General features: G+C 38.8%; 2 protein-coding genes across 3 annotated transcripts in view; one reads left to right on the top strand and one right to left on the bottom strand.

The window, feature by feature from the left end:
- Window positions 1–188: 188 nt before the first annotated feature.
- LOC109039474 (cathepsin F) lies at window positions 189–21318 on the bottom strand. Of its 2 annotated transcripts, XM_019054997.2 has the most exons (9): window positions 20727–21003; window positions 10931–11038; window positions 10302–10479; window positions 7801–7979; window positions 6741–6837; window positions 5511–5770; window positions 4371–4449; window positions 2925–2986; window positions 189–1546 (listed from the first exon to the last, which is right to left on the bottom strand). In XM_019054997.2, the coding sequence occupies exons 2-9, from the start codon at window positions 11015–11017 to the stop codon at window positions 1445–1447; spliced, it is 1044 nt and encodes a 347-aa protein (XP_018910542.2). In that variant the 5' UTR covers window positions 11018–11038; window positions 20727–21003; the 3' UTR covers window positions 189–1444. The 2 variants fall into 2 exon arrangements, with proteins under 2 accessions (XP_018910542.2, XP_018910619.2); XM_019055074.2 differs by lacking the exon at window positions 2925–2986 and having other exon boundaries at window positions 20727–21318.
- Window positions 18764–22386, top strand: part of LOC109039335 (photoreceptor-specific nuclear receptor) — a 31994-nt gene continuing 28371 nt past the window's right edge. The window contains exon 1 of the mRNA XM_019054813.2: window positions 18764–19302. The gene's annotated coding sequence lies outside the window, so the exon portion shown is untranslated. The remainder of the gene's footprint in view (window positions 19303–22386) is intronic.

The raw sequence follows: 22386 nt of genomic DNA on the forward strand, positions 1-22386 counted from the left end.
GCGGTTTTTTAAAAATAAGAGATAACGAACGAGATGAAAATTTTACCGCCTGTACCAAAATGGCGTCATTTCCCATAATATGACAACATACTATGTCCAATGTATGTATACATGTTACAAGGAGGAGTCCAACGGCTGGAATAAAAAGGGCGCAACTGGTAAACCAGAAGCGCCAAAACAACAAAACGTATTGTCACCGATTTGAGAAGATATTTTATTCATCACAATGCATAAATAATGAATAAGTCGGAACAGATGATAGAGAATAATTAACATTAGGAGCGCATGACGTCACCAGTCAGACTGAAGGCCTAGATACACACGGCGAGTAATCCCATAATATGACAACATACTATATGTCCAATGTATACACTTGTTACAACGAGGAGTCCAACGGCTGCAATAAAGGGCCGTGTAATAATAAGGGCCGGATTAATCGCCGTCTGTATCTACACCTTTACAATCTTTTATACCTCTGCCGATTTTGCGAATTTTTCATTCGGGACGGAGCCATTTTGCTTCTTTTATATGAAACTTAGGGGATGTTCCTAAGTCAAAGGGAACTATTTTTTGGCCCTCTAACATTTTCAGAGGGGTCTTTTCCTTGGGGGAAGGGCAGCAGACCCCAACTTTTTTTTTTAAATGGGGAGACTCCCCTCGTGATTCCTTGTTCAAAAGGGTGTAAGAAAGAAAACTTTTCGCGCAGACCCGAAGTCAATACCACAAACTGTTTCAAAATGGCGGCTGGTTAATGTTCGAAATGATCGAAAGTTAGTACCTAGGTTTTTCGTTGATGAATTTGCCTGAAACTTGGTATCTGGGGGTATTTTGACACAAGGAACATCGAATTTGACACCAGATTTTCGAAAAAATTGAAGTTATCAAAATAGCAGCTGGTTGCAGTTCAAAATGACCGAATATTTTTTTTAGAAAAACTTCATTGATAATTTCATCATTCAAAATATCCCTTCAAGTGAATCCTTCAGCAAAAAACAGAGGTGCCAAGTTCTCGGTCATGTTGCGAACTCTGTACGGAAGAAATTTTGGAAATTTCGGATTTTTTAAAAATCTAACACCAAATTGTTCTTCTCATGTAAAAATACCCACAGTTATCGATTTTAGCGCAAATCCATCGACAGGTAATCGCTATCAATTTTCGGTTCTCTTGGACTTCAACCAGCCGCCATTTTGAAACAGTTTGAGGTATTGACTTCGGGTTCGCGCGGAAAGTTTTCTTTTTTTATGCTCTTTTGAACGAAGAACCTTAAAGGGGTCTTCTCATTGGGGTCTCTGAAAATTTTAAAGGGCCCCAAATGTAGCTCCTTTTGCTAAGGAGCATCCCCCAAGTTTAAAATCTTTACCTCAATTAGGAATTAGGTGAAAAGTTAGAGGGGGTGAAATAAGGGACTTTTGGGTCACCTTTGTGTGTGTGTGTATTGGTAATTCATTTACACATGAAGCAGCCTCCGCTTCTTTTGGTCTTGATTTCAATGGAATAAACCCTCTCCTCGATGTCACATGTGCCTCTTTGGACCTTCAGATGCCCCTGGAGAAAAGGAAGGAAACAGAGCATCGAGCAAATTATATCCAAAAAGCAAGGATCGTGAAGCTCCCATTAGAGCAATTATGGATAGGTACACTGTAAGCGTCCACGGGACTTGAGTGCACACAGACAAGTAATTCGATTACATTTTGCAATGAGGAACTACTATTGCCACTCATTCGAAAAAAAGTACCTATTTGCATACTGCCTTGCTAAGGAAAAACTCCGTATGAGCCTCCAAGCGCTGCCAAATTTCCTTCAGTAAATCACGAATTTTCGGGAAAATGTGTAAATATTTTTCTTCCAATTTTTCATATAATTTTATTCGCAATTTCACCTAAAGTTTCTGAAAATGTCAAGGGAAAATATCCGTAGCTTTCCTCAAAAATAAACATTTTATCAAAGGAAATTTGGCAACTCTCGAATGTTCATACGGCGTTTTTCTTTAGCACGGCAGCATGGTAGTGGCGAAGCGTGAATTATCGATTTTCCATATTCCCCCATTTGAAATTGGGATCAAGAATCGATTATTACGGTGTTCGTTGCGAACACCCTGTTTATCGATCCTTTGCCATAGGTTTAAATGGCAGATCAATCGATGTATCGCAAAGCACGCCCACGCCACTGCTCTGCCGTGCTTAGGAAGAACGCCGTATGAACATTCGAGAGTTGCCAAATTTCCTTTGATAAAATGTTTCTTTTCGAGGAAAGCTACGGATATTTTCCCATGAAATTTTCAGGAACTTTAGGTGAAATTGCGAACAATATTATCCGAAAAATTAGATGGAAAATATTCATAAGTTTACTTAGAAATTTGTGTTTTATCAATGGAAATTTGGCAACGCCTGAAGGTTCATACGGCGTTCCTCCTTAGCACGGCAGTAGCTGCATAAATACGTGTTGGAAGTTCCGAAATTACATGGATCTTTGTGGCGGAAAGTCCAAACAGACGTTTTGATTTTTAAAAATTGGACTTTGGAAGCGAATATTTCACAGAGTTTGCGTTGAAACTACTTTTACTTAAAATCATTAATATCTCAACTTTTTCAAGAACTGTACTTATGCGCCTTGTCCTCCAAGTCCCTCGATTCTATTTTTGTCAAATGGGACACTGTTCGCAAAACTTTTTCCTCCTGAATGGACTTTATTTTGATGTAAGGAACCGTTATCTCTGACTCATCCAAAAACAGCGGGGAAACTAACGACATATATGTTGTTTTTAAAATGAGCCAGAAATAGTATAGTCCCATATTTCAAAATGCTGTCCAGATTCAACACGCGTTTTGCCTGCGGAGCAAGGTTTGCCAGTAAAATAACAATTGCTGGAGATTTTATGCTTGGCATTACAAATTGGGAAACTAAAAAGATTTCATGCACTGACCTCCAATGGGCCCCAACCTGGACCGTAAGTATTTCGCACGAGATAGTAATTAACACCGTCCTCTGTAAAGGAGAAGTATGACATTTTATCAGGATATCAGGAAGCTCAGAGAACCACAGAGATATTCAGGAAGTACATACGAATTACCATCGCTCTTCGCTGCCGTGCTCAGGAAAAGCGCCGTATGAGCCTTCAGGCTTTGCCAAATTTCCCTCAACAAATCACGAGTTTTCAGGGAAATTTTTGAATATTTTTTCTCCAATTTTTAAGAGGATTTTGTTCGTAATTGTATCTGAAATGTCTGAAAATTTCAAGGAGAAATATGCATAACTTTCTTGAAAAATTCATGTTTTATGCGGGGAAATTTGGCAACTCTCGAATGTTCATACGGCGTTCTTCCTTAGCACGGCAGTTCGACGTAAGAGCGTAACTCAATCTCCGCGCATGAGCCCCAAAAACCATGGATTTATATGTAAAAGAGGGCTCACGTCTCACGTGGAAATCGAGACACGCCCTTACATCGGAGAAGCAACGATGAGCTTTACGTCAATTCGATCCTATTTGTCAAGAGGTCAGGATCGTAGAACAAGGTCTATATTTCCGGTAAATTTCTCACATTTTAGTATCTGATATTCACTTGAATGAAAATTTTAAGCAGCAAAAAGATAAATATATAACCAAAACTTTAAGTTATATTGTGACAGGTTATACCAAATCAGCGGTGTACTCTGGAAGTCTGGATAATCTGGATCATTCTCCCGTTCTCCCCCCCCCCCCCCTGCCCTGAATTTGTAATCTTCAGAATCGATTTCTTTGGAGCCAGACGTATTTGGCCTCATAGACTCTCCGTGAAAAAGTTCAGCCCACGCCACCGTGCAATGTGCAATTAATTGGTAAAGTAAGTGAAACGTTTACACTAACTCACGTATCATATCCTCCGATTACAATAATTAACCCAATCTCACTTAATGGATGAGTTTTCCTCCTACTTTTGGAAGACGTCGGCAGAGCCCTTAACAACGGCGCGGTGAGTAAAAAAGTAAAACTCGTAAGAAGGAATGATCGATTATCGATATTTCTCCATTTAAGGTATGGTAAGGAATCGATAATCAAGGTGTTCGTTGCGGACATCTTGCTTATCGATTTTTACGGGAAAAATCCATTTATTCTTTATGGAGGTTCACATGGTAAATAAATCGATATAACGCAAAGCATGCCACGCCACTGCACTACCCTGCGTCTCGGTTTCCTGAACGCTCAGCTTTTTCTGGGTCAACTTGAGGAACTTTGGGCTTGTTCTCGAGGAATACAAACCTAAAAGGAACCCTAATCCGCCGGTAGTGAACTTATACACATATTTTCGTCTTTAAACTATTATCTACTTATCTTATTTTGAATTCTTGCCCTTTAAATTTTTTCTGATATAACTAATCCTATGTCACTCACCAACTCCGTATCCTACGATAGTCACCCCATGATTGGACCCGGTGTTGGGGCAATTCGTGATGACTCCACCTCTATAGTGCTGTTCAAGTGAAAATTAAGTGGATTATTAATTCAGAGAACTACATTCTGCAGTGAGGAACAAGTATTTCGGGCTCATTTAGAAAGAACATAAGTGTCATTAGTTTCTCTTTGCAGATAGGCCCTTTTATGAATGCGCCACTAATGGTCGGACCTCATTTAAAAATGGAGTAATGAAATCCATATAATAGGAGGGCCGTATCGTTTCGCAAAAAAGAAACGAGATCAGGAACAGGTGGTATGACAAATCAAACAAAGTGGTTCAGTCACCGTTATAGTTGATAATACTGGAAAAAAAAACGGGTTTGACCCACCAAATTGAGACTCAGTTCATGCTTGATTAGATGTATCTTCCCCAGAAAAAAAATCTGCGGTGACAATTAAATCTCTCTGAAGTTTGGGGCTAATTTAAACTTTTTTCTCTCTTCAGATAGTATTGACTCCTCCTCGTGTGCACATTGTGGCTAACTCTAAGCCACTTTTCGCAAGCGAACCGTAAAAGTGCGATTCGCAAATTTCTGCCCGAGAGAAACACCCATAACGCCTTAAACATCGTGTGTATGCAACACGGACATCCTTCAAACACGAATAGTTGCATCAAACGCAATACTGTTTTAGTTGCATTGCATGAACATATATTACATAGTGCATCAATTCAGCGGACTGATTGCTAAAATTGATAGACATAGCGATGGACAAAGAAGACATAGAAAGTATGGAGCGGTTGTAGTATTGGTTGAAATGGTTGCTTCCTACAGACTAAAGAAGAAAATGATGGACTAACGATGGGGTCTCTCGTAGGTTGCCGTTAGTTAGTATATTATCTACCTGCTTTGTCGATTGCAACCACTCCATTGCACCAATAGGGCCTCTGCATATCCTTTTTGTCTTCTTTGTCATCGCTTTGTCGATCAATTTCAACAATCAGCCGGCAGGCCTTGTTTAGGCCCACTGATCTCTGAACTCCTCCCTCCCCTCACATCTCATGATCGTGAATTAAAATATAGAGAGAAGTTTCTTGACTTGTCAAACTTAAAAGAAAGAATACAAATCAAAACTTGCCTGTATTCTGTCTGCATTGATCTTAGCAGGTAGAGGGCCGTTTTTGAGATTGGCCAGAATGTTGGCCTCGCCTGAGATCAATCTCCAGCTTTTGATGGTGGCGACGCCTTTGGCTACAGCGGCCCTATCGCATTCCCCGGCACGAAAGCTCGCTCTGTAAGGATAGTCCGTCTCCGATGCCAAGTAAGTGTCCCGTATGGCTTCGAACAAACTCGTGTAAGTCACAGCATTACAACAGCGTGGGTCACAGTCTATGAGCTCTGCCACGTGAATAGAAATTAGCCATCACTGCAAGGGTCGTATTAATAGTCGTCCCATAACAGCCCCTTTTCATATGAGGTGACATGTAAGAGGCTTGGAGGACAAGGCGCATAAGTGCAGTTTTTGCTATTTCGAGAAATACGTGTTTGAAGTTTTGAAATTGCATGGATCCTTCTGCGGGGGTAAGAGAGTTTAAACTGAATTTTCGATGCTTATAAATTGGAATTTTGGAGCGAATTTTTCACAGAATAAGCATTCAGATTAATTTTCCTTGAAATTGTTAAAAAATTTTCTCAAACTGATCTTACGCACCTTGTCCTCCAAGCCCCTTATATGATTTACTTTATGATGAAGAAAGCTTTAAAGAGATCGACATGGCATCATAAACAGGACAATTTTAACGTGCCTCGACTGGGATTCAGGAAAAATTGTACCCTAAGGTCAAAAAAGTTGTTTCGATAAAAACCCATTTGAAATTTTGAACAAAAAGAAGGATTGCATGACTCCGTGCGTCACAAATCATTGCATAACTTATTCAATAATAATCAGATTTTTAAAAAAAAAACTCGGTTTTGAATTGAAGGGCTTGGAGGACAAGGCACATTGGTGCAGTTTTTCAAAAACTTGAGGAATTAATGATTTCAAGTAAAACTAGTCTTGATGTATATTCTGTGAAAAATTCGCCCCCCCCAATTTCAATTCTCAAGTTGGTATCCAAAAGTATGTTTGAACTAACTTTCCGCCACAAGGATCCATGTAATTTCGGAACTTCAAACACGTATTTCATGAAATAGCAAAAACTGCACTTAGGCGCCTTTTCCTCCAAGCCCATTATAGCTGAGGATAAGTAAAATTCAATTTTTTTTTAAAAACGGATTTTTTTTAAAAAAGAAATTACTTACGACTTCCCTTAAGGAAAAGATAAGAGGAGAGAGAGAGAGAGTGAAAATAATTATATTGCATGCTCACGCTGTATTGATAGATTTGTCCTCCTCTTCTTCTGAGCCGAATACATGATTGACACGGCGCTTACCCCTCCGATATGTCCACACGAGTCGCAAGTGTCCTGCGAAGGGGTGAATCAAAAGGAAAGATAATAATAATTGCATGATGAAATTGCATGATAGATGTGCATACAGGATCTTAAAATCGTTTAAAATACTATTGTACGCTGCATAGTTTTACAAAGAATTCCGAATTATCTTGTCTAGAATGAGGGTAAAAACCCAAAATTTCAATCTAGGTAAGAATATTTGACTATTTGCCTAGGTATTTGACAAAATGCCTGATTCGACTATTCGCCCTCGACATAATTATGTAAAATGATCGATTCTAGGTGAGACTGCTTAAGCGAATTTTCGCGATCCAATATCATTCACGGTTGAATGGCGTTCGACGACTGTGCATTTTTTTAAATGATATTCGACTTCTTTGTTGGTCTCACCGGAGACCGTTGAAATCCATCAATTTGAAATTTCGAATTCACCTCGGGACTCGATTTTTGAATTGATGCAATCGATGCCAGAAACTCCATCCTTCATCAGAATTTTTGTCTAGTCATTTTTTTCTGTTTTTGTGTTTTGCCACTTCAAGCCTGGTGTTTTTGCAATTTGCTGTGTTTTTGTGTTCCGTGCATGGGCGTAGCTAGGTGGGTCCTGGGGGGGCCTGCCCCCCAGAAATCTCGTGCCCCCCCCCCAGAAAAACGGGATCGTCCATTCCTCACCCCCTCCTCCACTCTCTTCACCACGAGAGGTGGTCCTATGGCCCTCCCCAGAGAAATTTCCTAGCTACGCCCCTGGTTCCGTGTTTTCTTATTTTCTTTTTAATTTCATTGTAAAGAAAAATCTGTACTCTGATTGGCTCCTGCTACCGCCGATCATCGGCATCACTCAACACTGATCAATTCGTTTGATGAATGATATTAGATCGCGAAAATTCGCTTCTTGTCTCGCCTTAATCTGTATTTTTAATGAATTTGAATGGAGAAAAACGTGTTGCCAACTTATAAGATTGCCACTAGTTCACTAACCTGATCCTGCGCAGGAGGGTAGTACCTGTTGTCCGTCCAACTGAACGAGCCCCCGGTGTGGCTGCTTGAGCCACCCGCGCGTTTTATACGTGACGCACGGATTTTGGAGCCTCCCTCTCTCAAAGGGCTCTCCGGCAGACTGCTATTGAAACGCAACATTTTTTTCTTGAACTCATCACCTGAAAAAATTGGACCAAAGCCCAATTGGACGTATTTCTGCCAAAAGGAACCATTTGCATTAAGACACGAGCCCTGACACCCATTAGAATATATAGATAACAGGGCTCACGTCATGATGCACATAGTTCCTTTGGCAGAAATACGTCCAATTTTAAGTTGTCTTTTTTCATTTGGCGAATTCTCGTGACTGGATTCGGTTAATTTTTTGGATGGATGACTGTTGTATCACAGCTGGAATTTGTACCAATCAGAATCTAGTATCTAATTTTCAACCAAATCCTGAAAACAGCGAGTTAAATCTCGGATTATGGCCAAAAAATAGCGCGCCGTTTGGCCAATGCACCACAACTTAATCTACGATATACAATATCATACAAATTGTAATACAAATATACAACAACTAGAGGCTTGTGGCCGTACGCGGCCTCTAACCACTGAGAAAAACTACACGTAAAAATATTAGAACAACCACGTTCAAGTTATTTAAGAGATGAATGGATTCAAAAGCCGACGGGTGCATGCGAAAGATATTGCATATTCGTCTCTGATTGCAACGTTGTGTACCAATTTTTATGTTTCATTTTTGTACACCGTTTTTAAAAAGCTTCACACAGTTTTTCCACGAATTTTCCTAGATGATCTCAAATGTAAGCATCGAAAATTTCGACGCGATATTCATTCTATTTTCTTTTTATGTAACAAAACAAAAAAAATTAAATATACTCCGATTTTCTGAATCGTTACAATGAGGACACATATTTTCCCTCTACTTATGGTAAAAACCGGAGCAGAGAGGCAAGACTGATGGATGACACGTGATCCTAGTTTAACGGTGACTGTAGCATCCCGAAAGCCAGGGAAGGGAACGCGGTGGTGTCATCTTTGCAGTGTAACGCGCCTTCCATTCGGCTAGCGGCAATATGCCCACGCACCCATGGTCGAATAGTTATCTCGTTACGCCTGCCGTAAATGAAATCAAAAATCGACGCATGCACGCGGAGAAAAAGTGTTCTTATCTCGGATTGCAACGTTGCAAATCTCAACTCATTTTTTTATTTTTAATCAATTTTTTTTTAAAAAAAAAAGCCACACCCAGTTTTTGTGAAAATTTCCGAGAAATTTCCGGAATGATTTGAAATAAAATCACAAAAAATTTCGACGCGATATTCCCGTTCGTTCTGTTTTCTTTTTATCAAACCAAAATTAATTTTACGCAAATCAAGTTTCAGAATCGCTGCATCGTTTAAACAACGTCCGAGTTGCTGAATCGTTGCAATTAAGATACTTATTTACCCTTTAATTGTGGCAAAAACTGGGCAGGGACCGTTAAAAGAAATGACGCGTGGTCCTAGTTTTGCGGCGCTTTTAGCGTCGCGCAAGCCAAGGAAGGGAGCTCAGTCAAGTGTCGAGTCATCTGCACAATGTGATGCGCCTTCAATCCAGTTAGCGGCAATATGTGCCTATACCCGTGGTCGAGTAGCTACCGCAAATAACTTTGACATTGCGTTTGGTGCAATGCGAGAAGTATTCATGCAGTCTTGTAGGCACTAATACGCGTTTGACGCCGACCGCACTGTTTGGCGCAATGCGTAAAGTATTCCTACAGTCTTGCAGGCGCTGATATGAGTTTGACACCATTAGCTAGGCTAAAGCTAACCTCTTTAGAATTTTTATATCCCCCTTTGATCTACGCGACCTCCATGGCATCTCTGGCTGAACGCCTTTATAGTTAGTACTTATTTTCATTTGTATCACCGAAAAACCTATGAAATATTTAGACTCGAACTTCAGGCATATGAAAGAGACACTCATGAGATTTTAAGGTGGGTGATCAAGAAATTTTTATTTCCACGATCACGCGAGGTACAATGACAAAAAAAATTAAGTAATTCAAATTGATGACATTTTATTTACTTGCTTGCGACGAAATTCATTTGTACTGTGCTGACGCGTTTCGAGCGGGCTGCTCATCATCGGTGCGGTGACGCGCAGTGGCGTTGCGTGAATGATCGATTATCGATATTTCCCCATTTGAATCCGTGGTAAAGAATCGATTATTAAGGTGTTCGCTGCGAACACCCTGTTAATCGATCCTTTTCCATAGGTTTAAATGACAGCTCAATCGATATATCGCAAAGCACGCCACGCCACTGGTGACGCGTCTGCACAATACAAATGAATTTCGTCGCAAGTATAAGTGAACAAAATTTTAAAAATTTCAATTATTTGACATACTGCTTGTGTGGGAAAACTTCTTGAGTTAAAAAATAAAATATATTTAATTTGCGCTTTATTACTTTATTTGTTTAAGCATAGCTTACCAGTGAGATCAGCAAATCTCGAAATTCCATAGGTCGCGTTATCATAGCGATCATTATTCAACTCTGCAATGACTTTCAAATTGGTTCTGAAGATGTCGAATCTTTTCGCTTGTTCCGCTGCGTTTTCATAAGACTTTCCAAACTTGATCATGAAGTTATTGAACAACCTCAACTCTACCTATAATTCAGATAATTAATCAGTCGGTACTACGGATATGATGAAACAATTACACCAACCACTTACTTATAGTCGTGTGGATTTAATGTTTACGGGAAAGTCAAAAACTTACATATTATTGTAAAGAAAGAAAAATGAAACAAAAAACAACCTCGCTACTGTAGTAAAAATCCTCAGTTATTTGACGAAAAATCTTGTGTCTGTATGATTTTGGCTGATTGGAGGAAAAATCCCCAAAAATAATGTATGCACATAAAAATTAGGATGAAGAAACCTAAATTTGTTTTACATATATTTCATCTCACACGACTAAATTAAAATATACTGTTGTCCCATCAGAACATCAAATCAATGTTTCACTCGCAAACACCGAAGAACAATGATAAAATTAATTAAAAATATGTTGCTAATTAAATGGTGAAACTACTACATTGATATCCAAGCCACTTACCGATAATTCGTCCCCTGGCAAATAATAGCTTAATGTAATGGGCGCCAGCCACAAAAAAGATATTATTAGATAGCCGATTTTATTCATAGTCCTAGCGATTTTAAACACCTGCGAGCAGATAAAAAGAATTGCAATAAAGAAAGAGAGCGAGAATTATCGATGAAAGACAGGGTACGACATTAAGCACCCTGATAGATGTCTAAACCATGATTTTAGGTAGAATTGGATGGTCACATTGAAAATTCCAAATTCTGTTTTAGTTTTTCGATAGACTATATCGATGGCGAAAGTGCAAGAGCACGTATCTCCATGGCGGTGTTTCCAAATTCCCGCTCCTATTTATCGCAAGAAGAGAAACAAGCCAACTTTGAAGCTTGAAAATTCATTACTAGGAGCTCTCTGACCCTCTAAATTTTCATTTTTTGTCAAAGCAGTCTACAGTTCTATCGGGTCAAATTCCATAATTTTTGTGGCTACCAAGGAGAAAGCCCTTAAATTTGCCCGCTCTAATTCAATTTTAGAAATATGACCCATGTGTTTTCATATAATGTGATGAAGTTGGTAATTCGCCCATTTAAACAATGGCGATGTTCATTTTTTGTCACAGTTTGTTCTGAAGATTTGTCCGGCCGATTTTTATGATTTTTGCGTCTAGCAATTGGAGATAGTCCCTAGACGAGGCCACTTTACTTGAATTAAGCAACGGGTGCCAACAAAGCAGATCTTAGAGGGCGCGAAAATCGCCCTCTAGGGGCTGAGCCACGTAGCGAACAGGGGGCTCTGCACCCTAGTATTTTCCCAACGAAAGATAAAATTAAGGAAGTTTACAAGAAATTATGTTGACCAGTTTTCTTAAAAAAAAAAAAAAAAAAAAAAAAAAAAAAAAAAAAAAAAAAAAAAATGAAGTATGCCAGGAATGTTGCATTGTCACACGCGGAGATACGCGGTTTAGAAATTTAGTCATCGAACAATTTCTGTTCACAAAAGGCTACAAACTGCCGAAACCGCGGAGTATCTATGCTAATTATTTCCACGAGGGAAGTATTTTCGAGGTGTGTCGAGGCAGAAAGATGAAGTTTGTAAGAGAATCTGACGCAGCGGGTGAAAAATCAGACGATAGATGACATTTTGATTGCACGCCTGGTTACGGTTCTCAAGAGTGTGCGCTAATAGCGCGGTCGTTGTACGGTGGTTTGATCCTGAAGAGCGTTGTTGCCATATTTGGTAGGTAACACTAAAACTTTGGATCAATTTTTTCCACCCGGTAAAAAGACATGTCGTACTCACCTTAAAACTAACTATATCGATAGTCAAAGTGCGAGAGCACGTATTTCCGTTTGTGACGTCGCAAACTTCCTATCATACTTTATTTTTTCTTTGGTAAACCAGTCGACTAAATCTCTTGAAAATTTCCTTGGTTTTTCCTCTCTGTTAGCAGAATATTCCGTAGAAATTTCAAGCTAAATAGTTGCTTTGTCTCTCTTCGAAAACATAAAATAGGATCAGAGATTTTGAAGCACCTCCATTAAGATACGTTGTTTCGCACTTTAGCCATCGATATATAATCTTTGCACTTTTTTAAGCTTCCTCCTTTAGTTGATACCCATTCTCATTAATTGGCAAAGATGCAATTTATGACTTATCGTTCCTACACTGACAGAAGCTACCTACAGTTTTGAATAAGCTCTACTTTCCATATAACACCCCATGCTGCAGTATTTTTGTAGCGGAAATGAAGATAAAATCTTCTATTAAGAAAGTGGCGTTATGTGAATCGTACTAATTTCACGTGCCTACCTGATTTCCAACTTTATCGTCGTAGGGGGAATTTACAACATATGAGGAAAAAGATCTAGCAATCAACTATCAATCTGCTATAAATTTTTACTCTGTGGGGCACTTATTGTTGTCCATATGCGGAACGCTTTGCCGCTCTGCGACACCCTAACGCCACATGTACACGTTTTTTTAAAGGTCAGTGGGCAACCGGTATCTCTGGATTATTTCGTGGAAGCACTGCTGCCTTCCCCTCACAGGAAATTCTCCATTCATTTTATTAATAATGTTTGTTGATTTATATTATTCTGTACTTATTTCTTTAATTTATTTTTGGAAAATCTGCGTCAAATCGTGACAATAATATTAGGTTTTATAGAAGGCCATTGAACCCAAGAGGACCTCTCTCGTATATCGAAATAACTACATCTTTTCCGTCGTTAAGATCACAAATTAACTGAATTTCGTAATAAGAAACCACTATTATAGAAACAACAATGTTCTATGTTCAAAGCGGTTCCATTTTCTAAAACATACTTAGTCCAAATATAATTATTTTTACGCGGCCTGCTTTACGAAAACTTATACGTGAGCCGCGAACTAGCACATAAACTAGGTGAAAAGTTTTGTCCCAAATCGTTCAGATGGACCACTAGACAAGGTACGATGTTAAGAATTTTTCTCAACCAAAATTTCACGTAGAACTTGACTCCAGCAACGAAAATTATTGAAATTAACTCGTAACCAAGACATTTAATGTTTCTTGACCCTGAATTTAAACCTCCCGCTCATGAAACTCAATGGTCAATGCGAGTCAAATCGCACACTAAACGTTACCATGGCAGTCTTTGCGATACGAAAATATGGCAACCTCAATCTTGACGCTTTGGCTCAGCTATAGCAAATTGTTTACACTTTGAACAGTAAAGGGAACAATGCTCAATTGAGAAGTCTGCCAAAACTGCTGTAGGGCGCGATTTGACTCACGTAGAGTATTGCGTTTCTCATGACCGGGCAATTTAAATTTCCCGTAACCAATGTGAAATAAAAAAGTTAATATCTTCATTAGGAGTTGGTTTTAGTAATATTCGTTGCGCGAATCGTGTTGTATGTGAAATTTTGGTTAAGAAACATGTATCTAAATGCTTGAATTCGTACCTTGTATGCACTGAAAAAAATAGTTCTGTTTACACGGCTCCTGCACTTTCTTTGTTACAGCTACAGAGGTTTTCGTTACACTGAAAAAAAAATCTCGGTGTATTTACTAAGAAAAGGGTAAAATTACCAAGAATTCAGGGTTCTATTTGATCCCAGTTTTTTCTTGGTAAAATTACGATTTATGGAGTTGGTGCTTTTACCGAGAAATCTCGGTAAAATTATTGAAATTTCTCGGTAATTTTACGGGACCTTGGTAAAAACGCCAATATTTTTTATCGACTGTGGTAGAATTACCGAGATAAAATGGCAAAGTTACCGGGAATCGATTACCAATAAAAGTGGTATTCTCACCCGAGAAAAACAGTAAAAATACCGGTTTTTTAGGTAAGCTTACCAGTCTGTCTTGGTAAAATTACCAATAATTGGTAAAAAAAAGGGAGATGGTAAAGGTACCAACGGACATTGGTAAAAACGCCGAGAATTTTTTTTCAGTGTATAAGAACAGAGTACTCTGTCCTCACGACCGAGGTTCTGTTTTCATAACAGGAAAGTTTTGTAAGTATAACAAAGAAAGTGCGGGAGCTCTGTGAACTGAGGGTTCTGTCTTCAGCACCGACTATTTTTTTTGCGTGTAGTGGTCCATTTTGAAGTGTACAACAAACGTTTTAGCGCAAACTTTCGGCCCGACGCGTGACACCTCAAACGGGGTAGCTTGTAAGTCGCGGTCGTCCTTTTTTAAAGCGTCTCCTTTGGCGGCATGGCATGGGGTCTCGGGAGATGCTCTCGGGGAGGGGTGCGGGGGGTGACTTGACACAGGACTTGCATTTCACAGGCCACAGCAGCTGCGGCTTCACAGGGAAGCTCCCCCCCCCCCTCGCCCTCGTCACTAGCCCCTGTCACCCTCGAACTTTGAGCCGGTGTTCTTTTTGACATCTTCACGCTCAATCTCCCGATATTTCGCCGCCGAATCTTCCCGCTCTCGCACTGAAAAAAAATTCTCGGCGTTTTTACCAAGGTCCGTTAGTACCTTTGCCATCTCACTTTTTTACCAATTATTGGTAATTTTACCAAGACAGACTGGCTTACCTAAAAAACGGTATTTTTACTGTTTTTTTTCAGGTAAGAATACCACTTTTATTTGTAATCAATTCCCAGTAACTTTGCCATTTTATCTCGGTAATTCTACCACAGTCGATAAAAATTATTGGCGTTTTCACCGGGGTCCAGTAAAATTACTGAGAGAGTCAATAATTTTACTGAGATTTCTCAGTAAAATTACCGATTCCATAAATGGTAATTTTTCCAAGAAAAAACTGGGATCAAATAGAACCCTGAATTCTTGGTAATTTTACCCTTTTCTTAGTAAATACACCGAGATTTTTTTTTCAGTGCGAGGATATCGCAGTTCGGCACTTAAAAAATGAAGCGTTTCAACGGTGAGTCTCACAGGAATGTGCGTAACCCCAAGACTACCGTGCTAAGGAAGAGCGCCGTATGAGCATTCGAGAGTTACCAAATTTCCTTCGATAAAATGCTCATTTTTGAGGAAAATTATGAATATTTTTTCTTCGAAAGTTTCAGTAGTTTTAGATCAAATTACAAACAAAATTATCTGAAAAATTGGTAGACAATTATTCAAAAATTTCCTGAAAATTAGTGATTCGCCAGGGGAAATTTGGCAGCACCTGAAGGTTCATACGGCATATTTCCTTAGCACGGCAGAGATTCCTCGGCTTTTTTCGCCTATAGAGCTCGTAAAATTGATCAGTTGCGCGCTGGTCACAGAATCGTGTTTTGATGCTTGATTCTTGTAGATCAACTATAAATACGAAGATCTGTCCAAACAGCAACATTTTACGTTCAATATTAACCGAGATATCGTCCTTTGAAAAGTCGGGTTTTTGACGTCATCCGCCGAAATAGTTATCGTAAATCCGACCGATCAAAAGCCGACAGTCAAGTTGACGCGGCAAAGCAAATTCAAAAGCTTAGTTCAGCCGATCAGCAAACGTAGCAGGCCCCCGCCTGGCAACGTCATCAGACCCCGCGAAAAATATCATTTCAAACTGGTTCCATTTCTGCTCTTTAAAGTTAAAAAAATCCGAAAAAGTACCTAGAAGCTTAGTTCACTACGTGCTTTCTGATAATGAATTTAAAAAAAATGAGTGCCACTGACCCGTTTTGTACCCCGCGAGATGCAGCCACACAGAGTCGAACTGGCCCTAAGGCCAATCTGCCATTGGCAGATACGCCCCCCTGACGCATCGAAAACGCGCCCCTCTGCCAGACATAGCAAAATAAGATGAGGGAAAAAATAATGACCGAGGAAAAATGCGGAAAATTCATAACTGAACGGGAAAAGAGAAAATAAGAGAAAAGAAAGGTCCTCGTACGCATAATAGTGGTGAATGGAGGTCCAGGAAAAATAAACCGGAAATAAGTCCCCAGAGGCGCCTGGACCTACACAAGTGCTGGAAAATTGATGTTTTGGTTTTTTTTTTTTATTTGCTGAATCCAGATTTTGTATTTGTAGCTCAATATTTGAAAAGGAGAATGTGAAAAATTGGGACATACTAGTTTCATCAAGCTCGTTGGCGCGAGTTGTGAATTCGCGATGCTCCGCAGCTCCGATTTATGCTGCCAATGAGGTGTGAGAAAAGTTAAGAAACGAGGCTCGACTATTACGGCTCTCCTATTTAAGGCTGTGTTGCTCATACAGCCTTTAAAGAACCCTTTAAATACAAATAAGACAAACTGAGACAAACACAGTATGGAAGTAGAGCAAAGTATAAGGAGGCGCGTTGATGACGGCGCAGAGATACAACTATTCGTACACGGTGGATGTCCGTGTTGCATCTGCAAATTTGAAGGCGGAATGGCGCCAGATGTGAACTCGTTACGCTCTGCTCTATATTGCCAGTTAGATTCGAGATGTCGAAGAATCGCGATGTCGAGATGTCGTTCAGATTCGAGGAACAAATTTAAAAAAAACTAGGCCCAATCACGCATCGACTCTGTTGTTCCTCAATGTTTTCTTCTTTTTCAATTTGAAGTTTTATCCTTTTTTTTTATTGTAAACATTTTTATAGACCTACAACTACGGCTCGTATGTACCGCGCGGTCCCTTACAGCTCGCGTGGCACGTGTTTCACCTAAACAAGTCTCCTATCAATTACTTGACCGGGCTTCAGGATCTACTGGTTAATGCAAATATCATTAAACTATGACTGCACACCTTGTTGGCTAAAAACTCAGGATTCAAGAGGATAGACAAAAGAAGCCACGCCATTCCCAATCAGTTAGAGAATTTTAATAAAATTTAGTTATGTTTAATCTTGCAAAATTAGGCTCTAATAATTGTTCGGTGACGTCCTAAAAAATTGCCAACAAAATGATTGTCGAATGGGACCAGGGGACCTCCTGCAGCCTGCTTTAGATCTCTGGTGCATTTAATATACATGTATTCTTATTTCTTCATTTTTACTTTTCTTACTGAACAGCTTGTCTCTATTTCAAAATTTCACCTTTTACTTACCAGATTGAATGTTTCATTTTTTGATGAGGTTAAAAAGATTTTTTTGGCCTACATTTTCCTCGAGTTCATGAACCCAAACACCCGAAAATGATGCATCATTTCCCGACTTTTAGTTTTTAAAAGTAGTATTATAGGTTACAGGCTCTGGCTCGATTCTTCTGAAAATAATGATGCATGGATGCTGCTAGTACTTAGCTTTGATTTTAAATTTTCCTTTCAATTTCACACGTCTTCCGGTTACTTAAAAGTGTTCCATTTTGCAAATTTTACTCTGTGCGATTACTTAATATACTTCGAACCTGAAAGTAGCGAAAAATTGTGCTAATTTGCCATGGCGCCTTATATTTTGCAGATGCAACACGGACATCCACCATATACGAATAGTTGTATCTCTGCGCCGTCATCAACGCGCCTCCTTACACTTTGCTCTTCTTCCATACTGTGTTTGTTTCAGTTTGTTTCAGTTTGTCTTACTTGTATTTGTAGGGTGCTTTAAAGGCTGTATGAGCAACACAGCCGTAAATAGGAGAGCCGTAATAATCGAGCCTCGTTTCTTAATTTTCTCACGACACCTCATTGGCAGCATAAAGCAGAGCTGCGGACCATCGCAGATTCACAACTCGCGCCATGGCGCCTTCAATTTTGTAGATGCAACACAGACATCCATCAAGCACGAATAGTTGTATTTCTGCGCCGTCTTTCCATCCATATTGTGTTAGTTTCGTTTGTCTCATCTGTTGTGGGGCTTCAAGGACTACGTGGACAACACAACCAAAAATAGGATGTGCCCTAATCAATTATCATTTTGAAAAGAAAAAAAATGTTAGAGGTCTCACAAGCGATCAAAAGGGCGCACGTCGCAAACTTGACTGTACTACCTCTTCTGAGAGAGTGACGCATGGCGGATGAGGAGGGTGGTGATAAAGCGTCTCTATGTTACCAAAAAGATGAACATTTCGAAGAAAAGAGTTTTTTACCGATCTTAGGAATTTGATGTATAGGTGTTTTGACACTTGACAAAAGTTCGAATGCAATTTTGATTTCCTCACATAATGACGCTCAGCATCCCTTTCCGAAAACTATAATCGAGCAAAATTTTCAATGCCTTAAGGCTAATTTTCGAACGGAGAGTAGCCAATTTTTCGCATAGTAACGAAAGCTAAAAGCGTAAGTTTGCCCTTTATTTAATCGAATATCTGCTAGTGAGTGAAATAATTGTCATTCATCACAGCTTGATGAAACCAATATTTCCCAAATTTCACATTCTCCTCTTCAAAACATTGAGCTACGAATACAAAATCTGAGCTTTCTGCCGCAAAAATGAGTAAATTTGTGTGAAAACTAAGTCAAATGCGTGCTGTACAGACGATGGGTTGTAACTTGTAACAATGTTAGCCTCAATAATTAAAATGTCTACTTTAAGAAACGTTATGAATTTTTTCTCTTGATATTTTCAAATAATGTAAATCAGATCGCGAATAAAATTATCTGAAAAATTGGAGAAAAAATATTCACCGATTTCCTCGAAAATTCGCAGTATATCCGAGGAAATTCGGCAACATCTGCAGCCTCATACGGGGTTCTTTCTTAGCACTGCAGAGCAGTAAGAGACTCCTCGAGAGTTTACGAAAGGAACGTCATTTTTCCCCAGTTCAGAGCTATCGGGTGGGCGGAGTCAAGCTCTGAAAGTGTGCGAGGTATCCGTTGCGATTGGGGGATGATAATCGCGGGGGCGGGCTGGCCGAAGAGCAAGCGCTTTTCCGCGTAACATGCGGTCTTGTTTTCGTTCACTACCCCCGTGCAATTCCAGTTTATTCATAGGTGAAAAAGCTATTCAAAGCGCTTCTATTCTTAATCGTTCTTATTGGTGCCGTCAATAGCAGACCTCTAGAGGCTAGTTCAGGTAAGATTTAACACCCTGCTTGTGATTAAAATGATTCTCGTATTGGAGAGGGAACCCTTTATCGACGGTTACAGTCAAAATTACTGAAAGAAAGGAAAAATTGCGAAAATGACTGTTATTAAGTCAAACTTTTCCATATCTATTAAAAAATTGAATCACGACAAGTAGTTTCTGGGAAATGAGGGACAACTTAATCAGCCAAAAAACGAGTGAAATAAACAACGTAATCTGAAGAATGGCTGCTGAAAAATACAAAAGATTATATACATACCAAAAAATCGGGTTGTTTTGAGTTTATTACAAGCTCATTTTAAACCAGGAAGAAGACAGACTGCGGTGAGATTTGGCTTAATCGGGGATGATTATTTTATGTAACTTTTAGAATTTTCTTCCTTTTGTACTTTTCGATTTGTTCAACTTTTGTGTTATTGTATTATGACGATCATTTCGGCCATCTGGTCATCTTCAAAAAATGCTGACACGTACTCGCGAAATCACAACAGCGGTCACTTTTTTTTAAAAAAAAACTATAATTGCAAAATTTGTATGAAACCCTACTAAAATAACGAATGGTATCGAACAAATTAACGAAAAATTATGATTTTAACAGTTGAGGCGAGATAGTTTGTCAACATCGTAATTTACCGTTAGTTTTGTCGGGTTTTATAAAAATTTTGCAATTTTTGTTTTTTCTAAAAGTGTCCACCTTCGTGATTTTTCGAATGCGTGTCAGGATTGCCTGCGAAGGTGGCCCTGGTGGCAGTGGTGGCCTGCTGGCCGAGCTGATCATTCGATGATGAAACTGCAGAAAGCCGTATTCCGGTTTGCGGCTTCGCGGACTTCCTGTCATACTTTCTACTGTCATACTTGTTCGTATCATGCTCTTGTCATACTTATTGCACCATCTAAAAAAGGGATCATATTTCCGGCTCCCCCACTTTTGAAAAGTCCTCTTATTTCACTGTCGATGATTTTTTTCTATTTCTGTGCCAATTTTCTCCTGGGAGAAAAATTGGATAGTCTCTTTTAGGGTGGTCGATAGAACATTTATTTTAAAAAAAAAGAAAAAAATCCGAAATTAATTTAGTCGCTAGTCAAAATGGTGCATATTTTGTCAAAATTACTTTGTATTAAGACAAAAACGTCTAGATGAATATACGCGAAGCTCTTTTTGTCACGGTTACAAAATTAATCCGTCCGAAGGACTTGACTCGACTGGATGTGTATGAGATCAGATCAGAACCATTGTATTATTCGCAACAAATTTAGGTACCTAGAACGGCAACATTTTTTAATGACTATAAAAAAAGATCTACAGGAATATCATCTCAGGCGTTTGGTTCAATTTCAAACTGAGTATTTTTCGTGCGCCTTAAATTTTAAAATAAGCACTCATGATGAAACGTTTAAAAAAACCGACTAACCTTTCAAGCGGAAAATTGCTTACAAAACCTTTTGGAGATACGTCGAATAATCGTTCATAGATGTATAAAGCACAGCTTTAAGATTCGAATCAGGTACTTTTTCTGGGTCAGTTTTCAAGCAATTTATAGGATGGGTTTTAAGATGAGTTGATCTATTTTAGCTTCCAAAATCTTGCTATTGAAATTGAAACAGCAAACTAGCACTGAAACAGACATGCATATTAACAAAACGCTTAGCTATGAAAAACTGTATTTGTGAGTATTTAGCGCAGGGACTGCCAAGAAATCACGAATTTCTCATATTTGCCTCCTTATCTCCAGTCGTGCCTGCCATTAATACTGCTGTGCTAAGGAAGAACGCCGTATGAACATTCGAGAGTTGCCAAATTTACTCGGACAAGAAATGTGTTTTTGACAAAATTTATGTACATTTTCCCTTTAAATTTTCAGATATTATAGATTAAATTGGGATAATAACTGTCTGAAAATTTGGAGGAAAAATATTTAGAATTTTCCCAGTAAATTCGTTGATTAATAAAGAAAATATGGCAACGCCTGAAGGGTCATACGGCGTTCTTCCTTAGCACGGCAGAATACACGCCTTCGTATTTTGTGAGGTAATGGGTGTTTCAAGGTGAGATGATCATACAAATCCATGTATTCACAACACTTTAGGCATAATTTGAAAAACAAAGCACCTTGATAAGCTAAAATACGACTGTTTTAATACGCGATTGATGTGACTCCTAAAACATATCTCTATGAGATATTTAAAAAATTTACGAAGAACGCAACATTTGAGCATGTTTGGAGTTGAGTTGGGTAAACCAAAACCCGTAATCATTTATCGATGATACAATTTTTAAAGTCGAAAACTTGTTGGAACCTGAGCATAAGCTCGCTTAAACTCTGATTTTGGTTTATTTATTGAAAAATATCTTTTTTTTAAAATTTATTTCACTTACTTATTTGTTGGTTTATGTGTGGTTGATGGCATTTACAAAAAAAGTAGCAGATTATTTAACTACGATAAAATGAAAAAAACCTTGCACAAGATTAACATCTGAAACGTGTATCCATGCCATAATTCACTGATTCAGTTTATTCAAGAGATTGCACCATATGCATGGTCCCGTGAACTTGTATTCTGTTGAAAGACTTATTCCATATTAAGGGGTACTTGTGTTTGAATTGAAAAAAAAAAAAAAAAAAAAAAAAAAAAAAAAAAAAAATCTGAAAGCAGTTTGAATTATTTTTTGAACAACTGGAATTTTTTTTCGGAAAATATCCAATGGGAGCTCATTTTAATCAAATAAACATGTTTTTCAATGCATGGTATGCACTCGGGTCAAGTTGAGCAGAAAAAACCAAGTCAAATCAAAATCAGACCAAGAAAAAGAGGTTATTGAGGTTTCATTCCTCTATAGAACACAATGGTAGAGATAAAGCTCCATCTCTACTTTCAGATTTATTTATATTTTTTTCAACTTCGAATTTTTTTCACGAGAAAATGTGCGCCCAGTTACGATCAAAATCATTCATAGGGTCGTATTTATGGCCGTAGCCTTTAAACACAAGAATAGTCGTCTTGGAAAATCAAGACGTCAAATCTCCCTCAATTTTTAAAGTACCAGAGCCAAACCTGCGTCAAAATGCCCAA

Source organism: Bemisia tabaci, chromosome 4 (genome assembly GCF_918797505.1).
Source record: "Bemisia tabaci chromosome 4, PGI_BMITA_v3".
Taxonomy (NCBI): Eukaryota; Metazoa; Arthropoda; class Insecta; order Hemiptera; family Aleyrodidae; genus Bemisia; species Bemisia tabaci.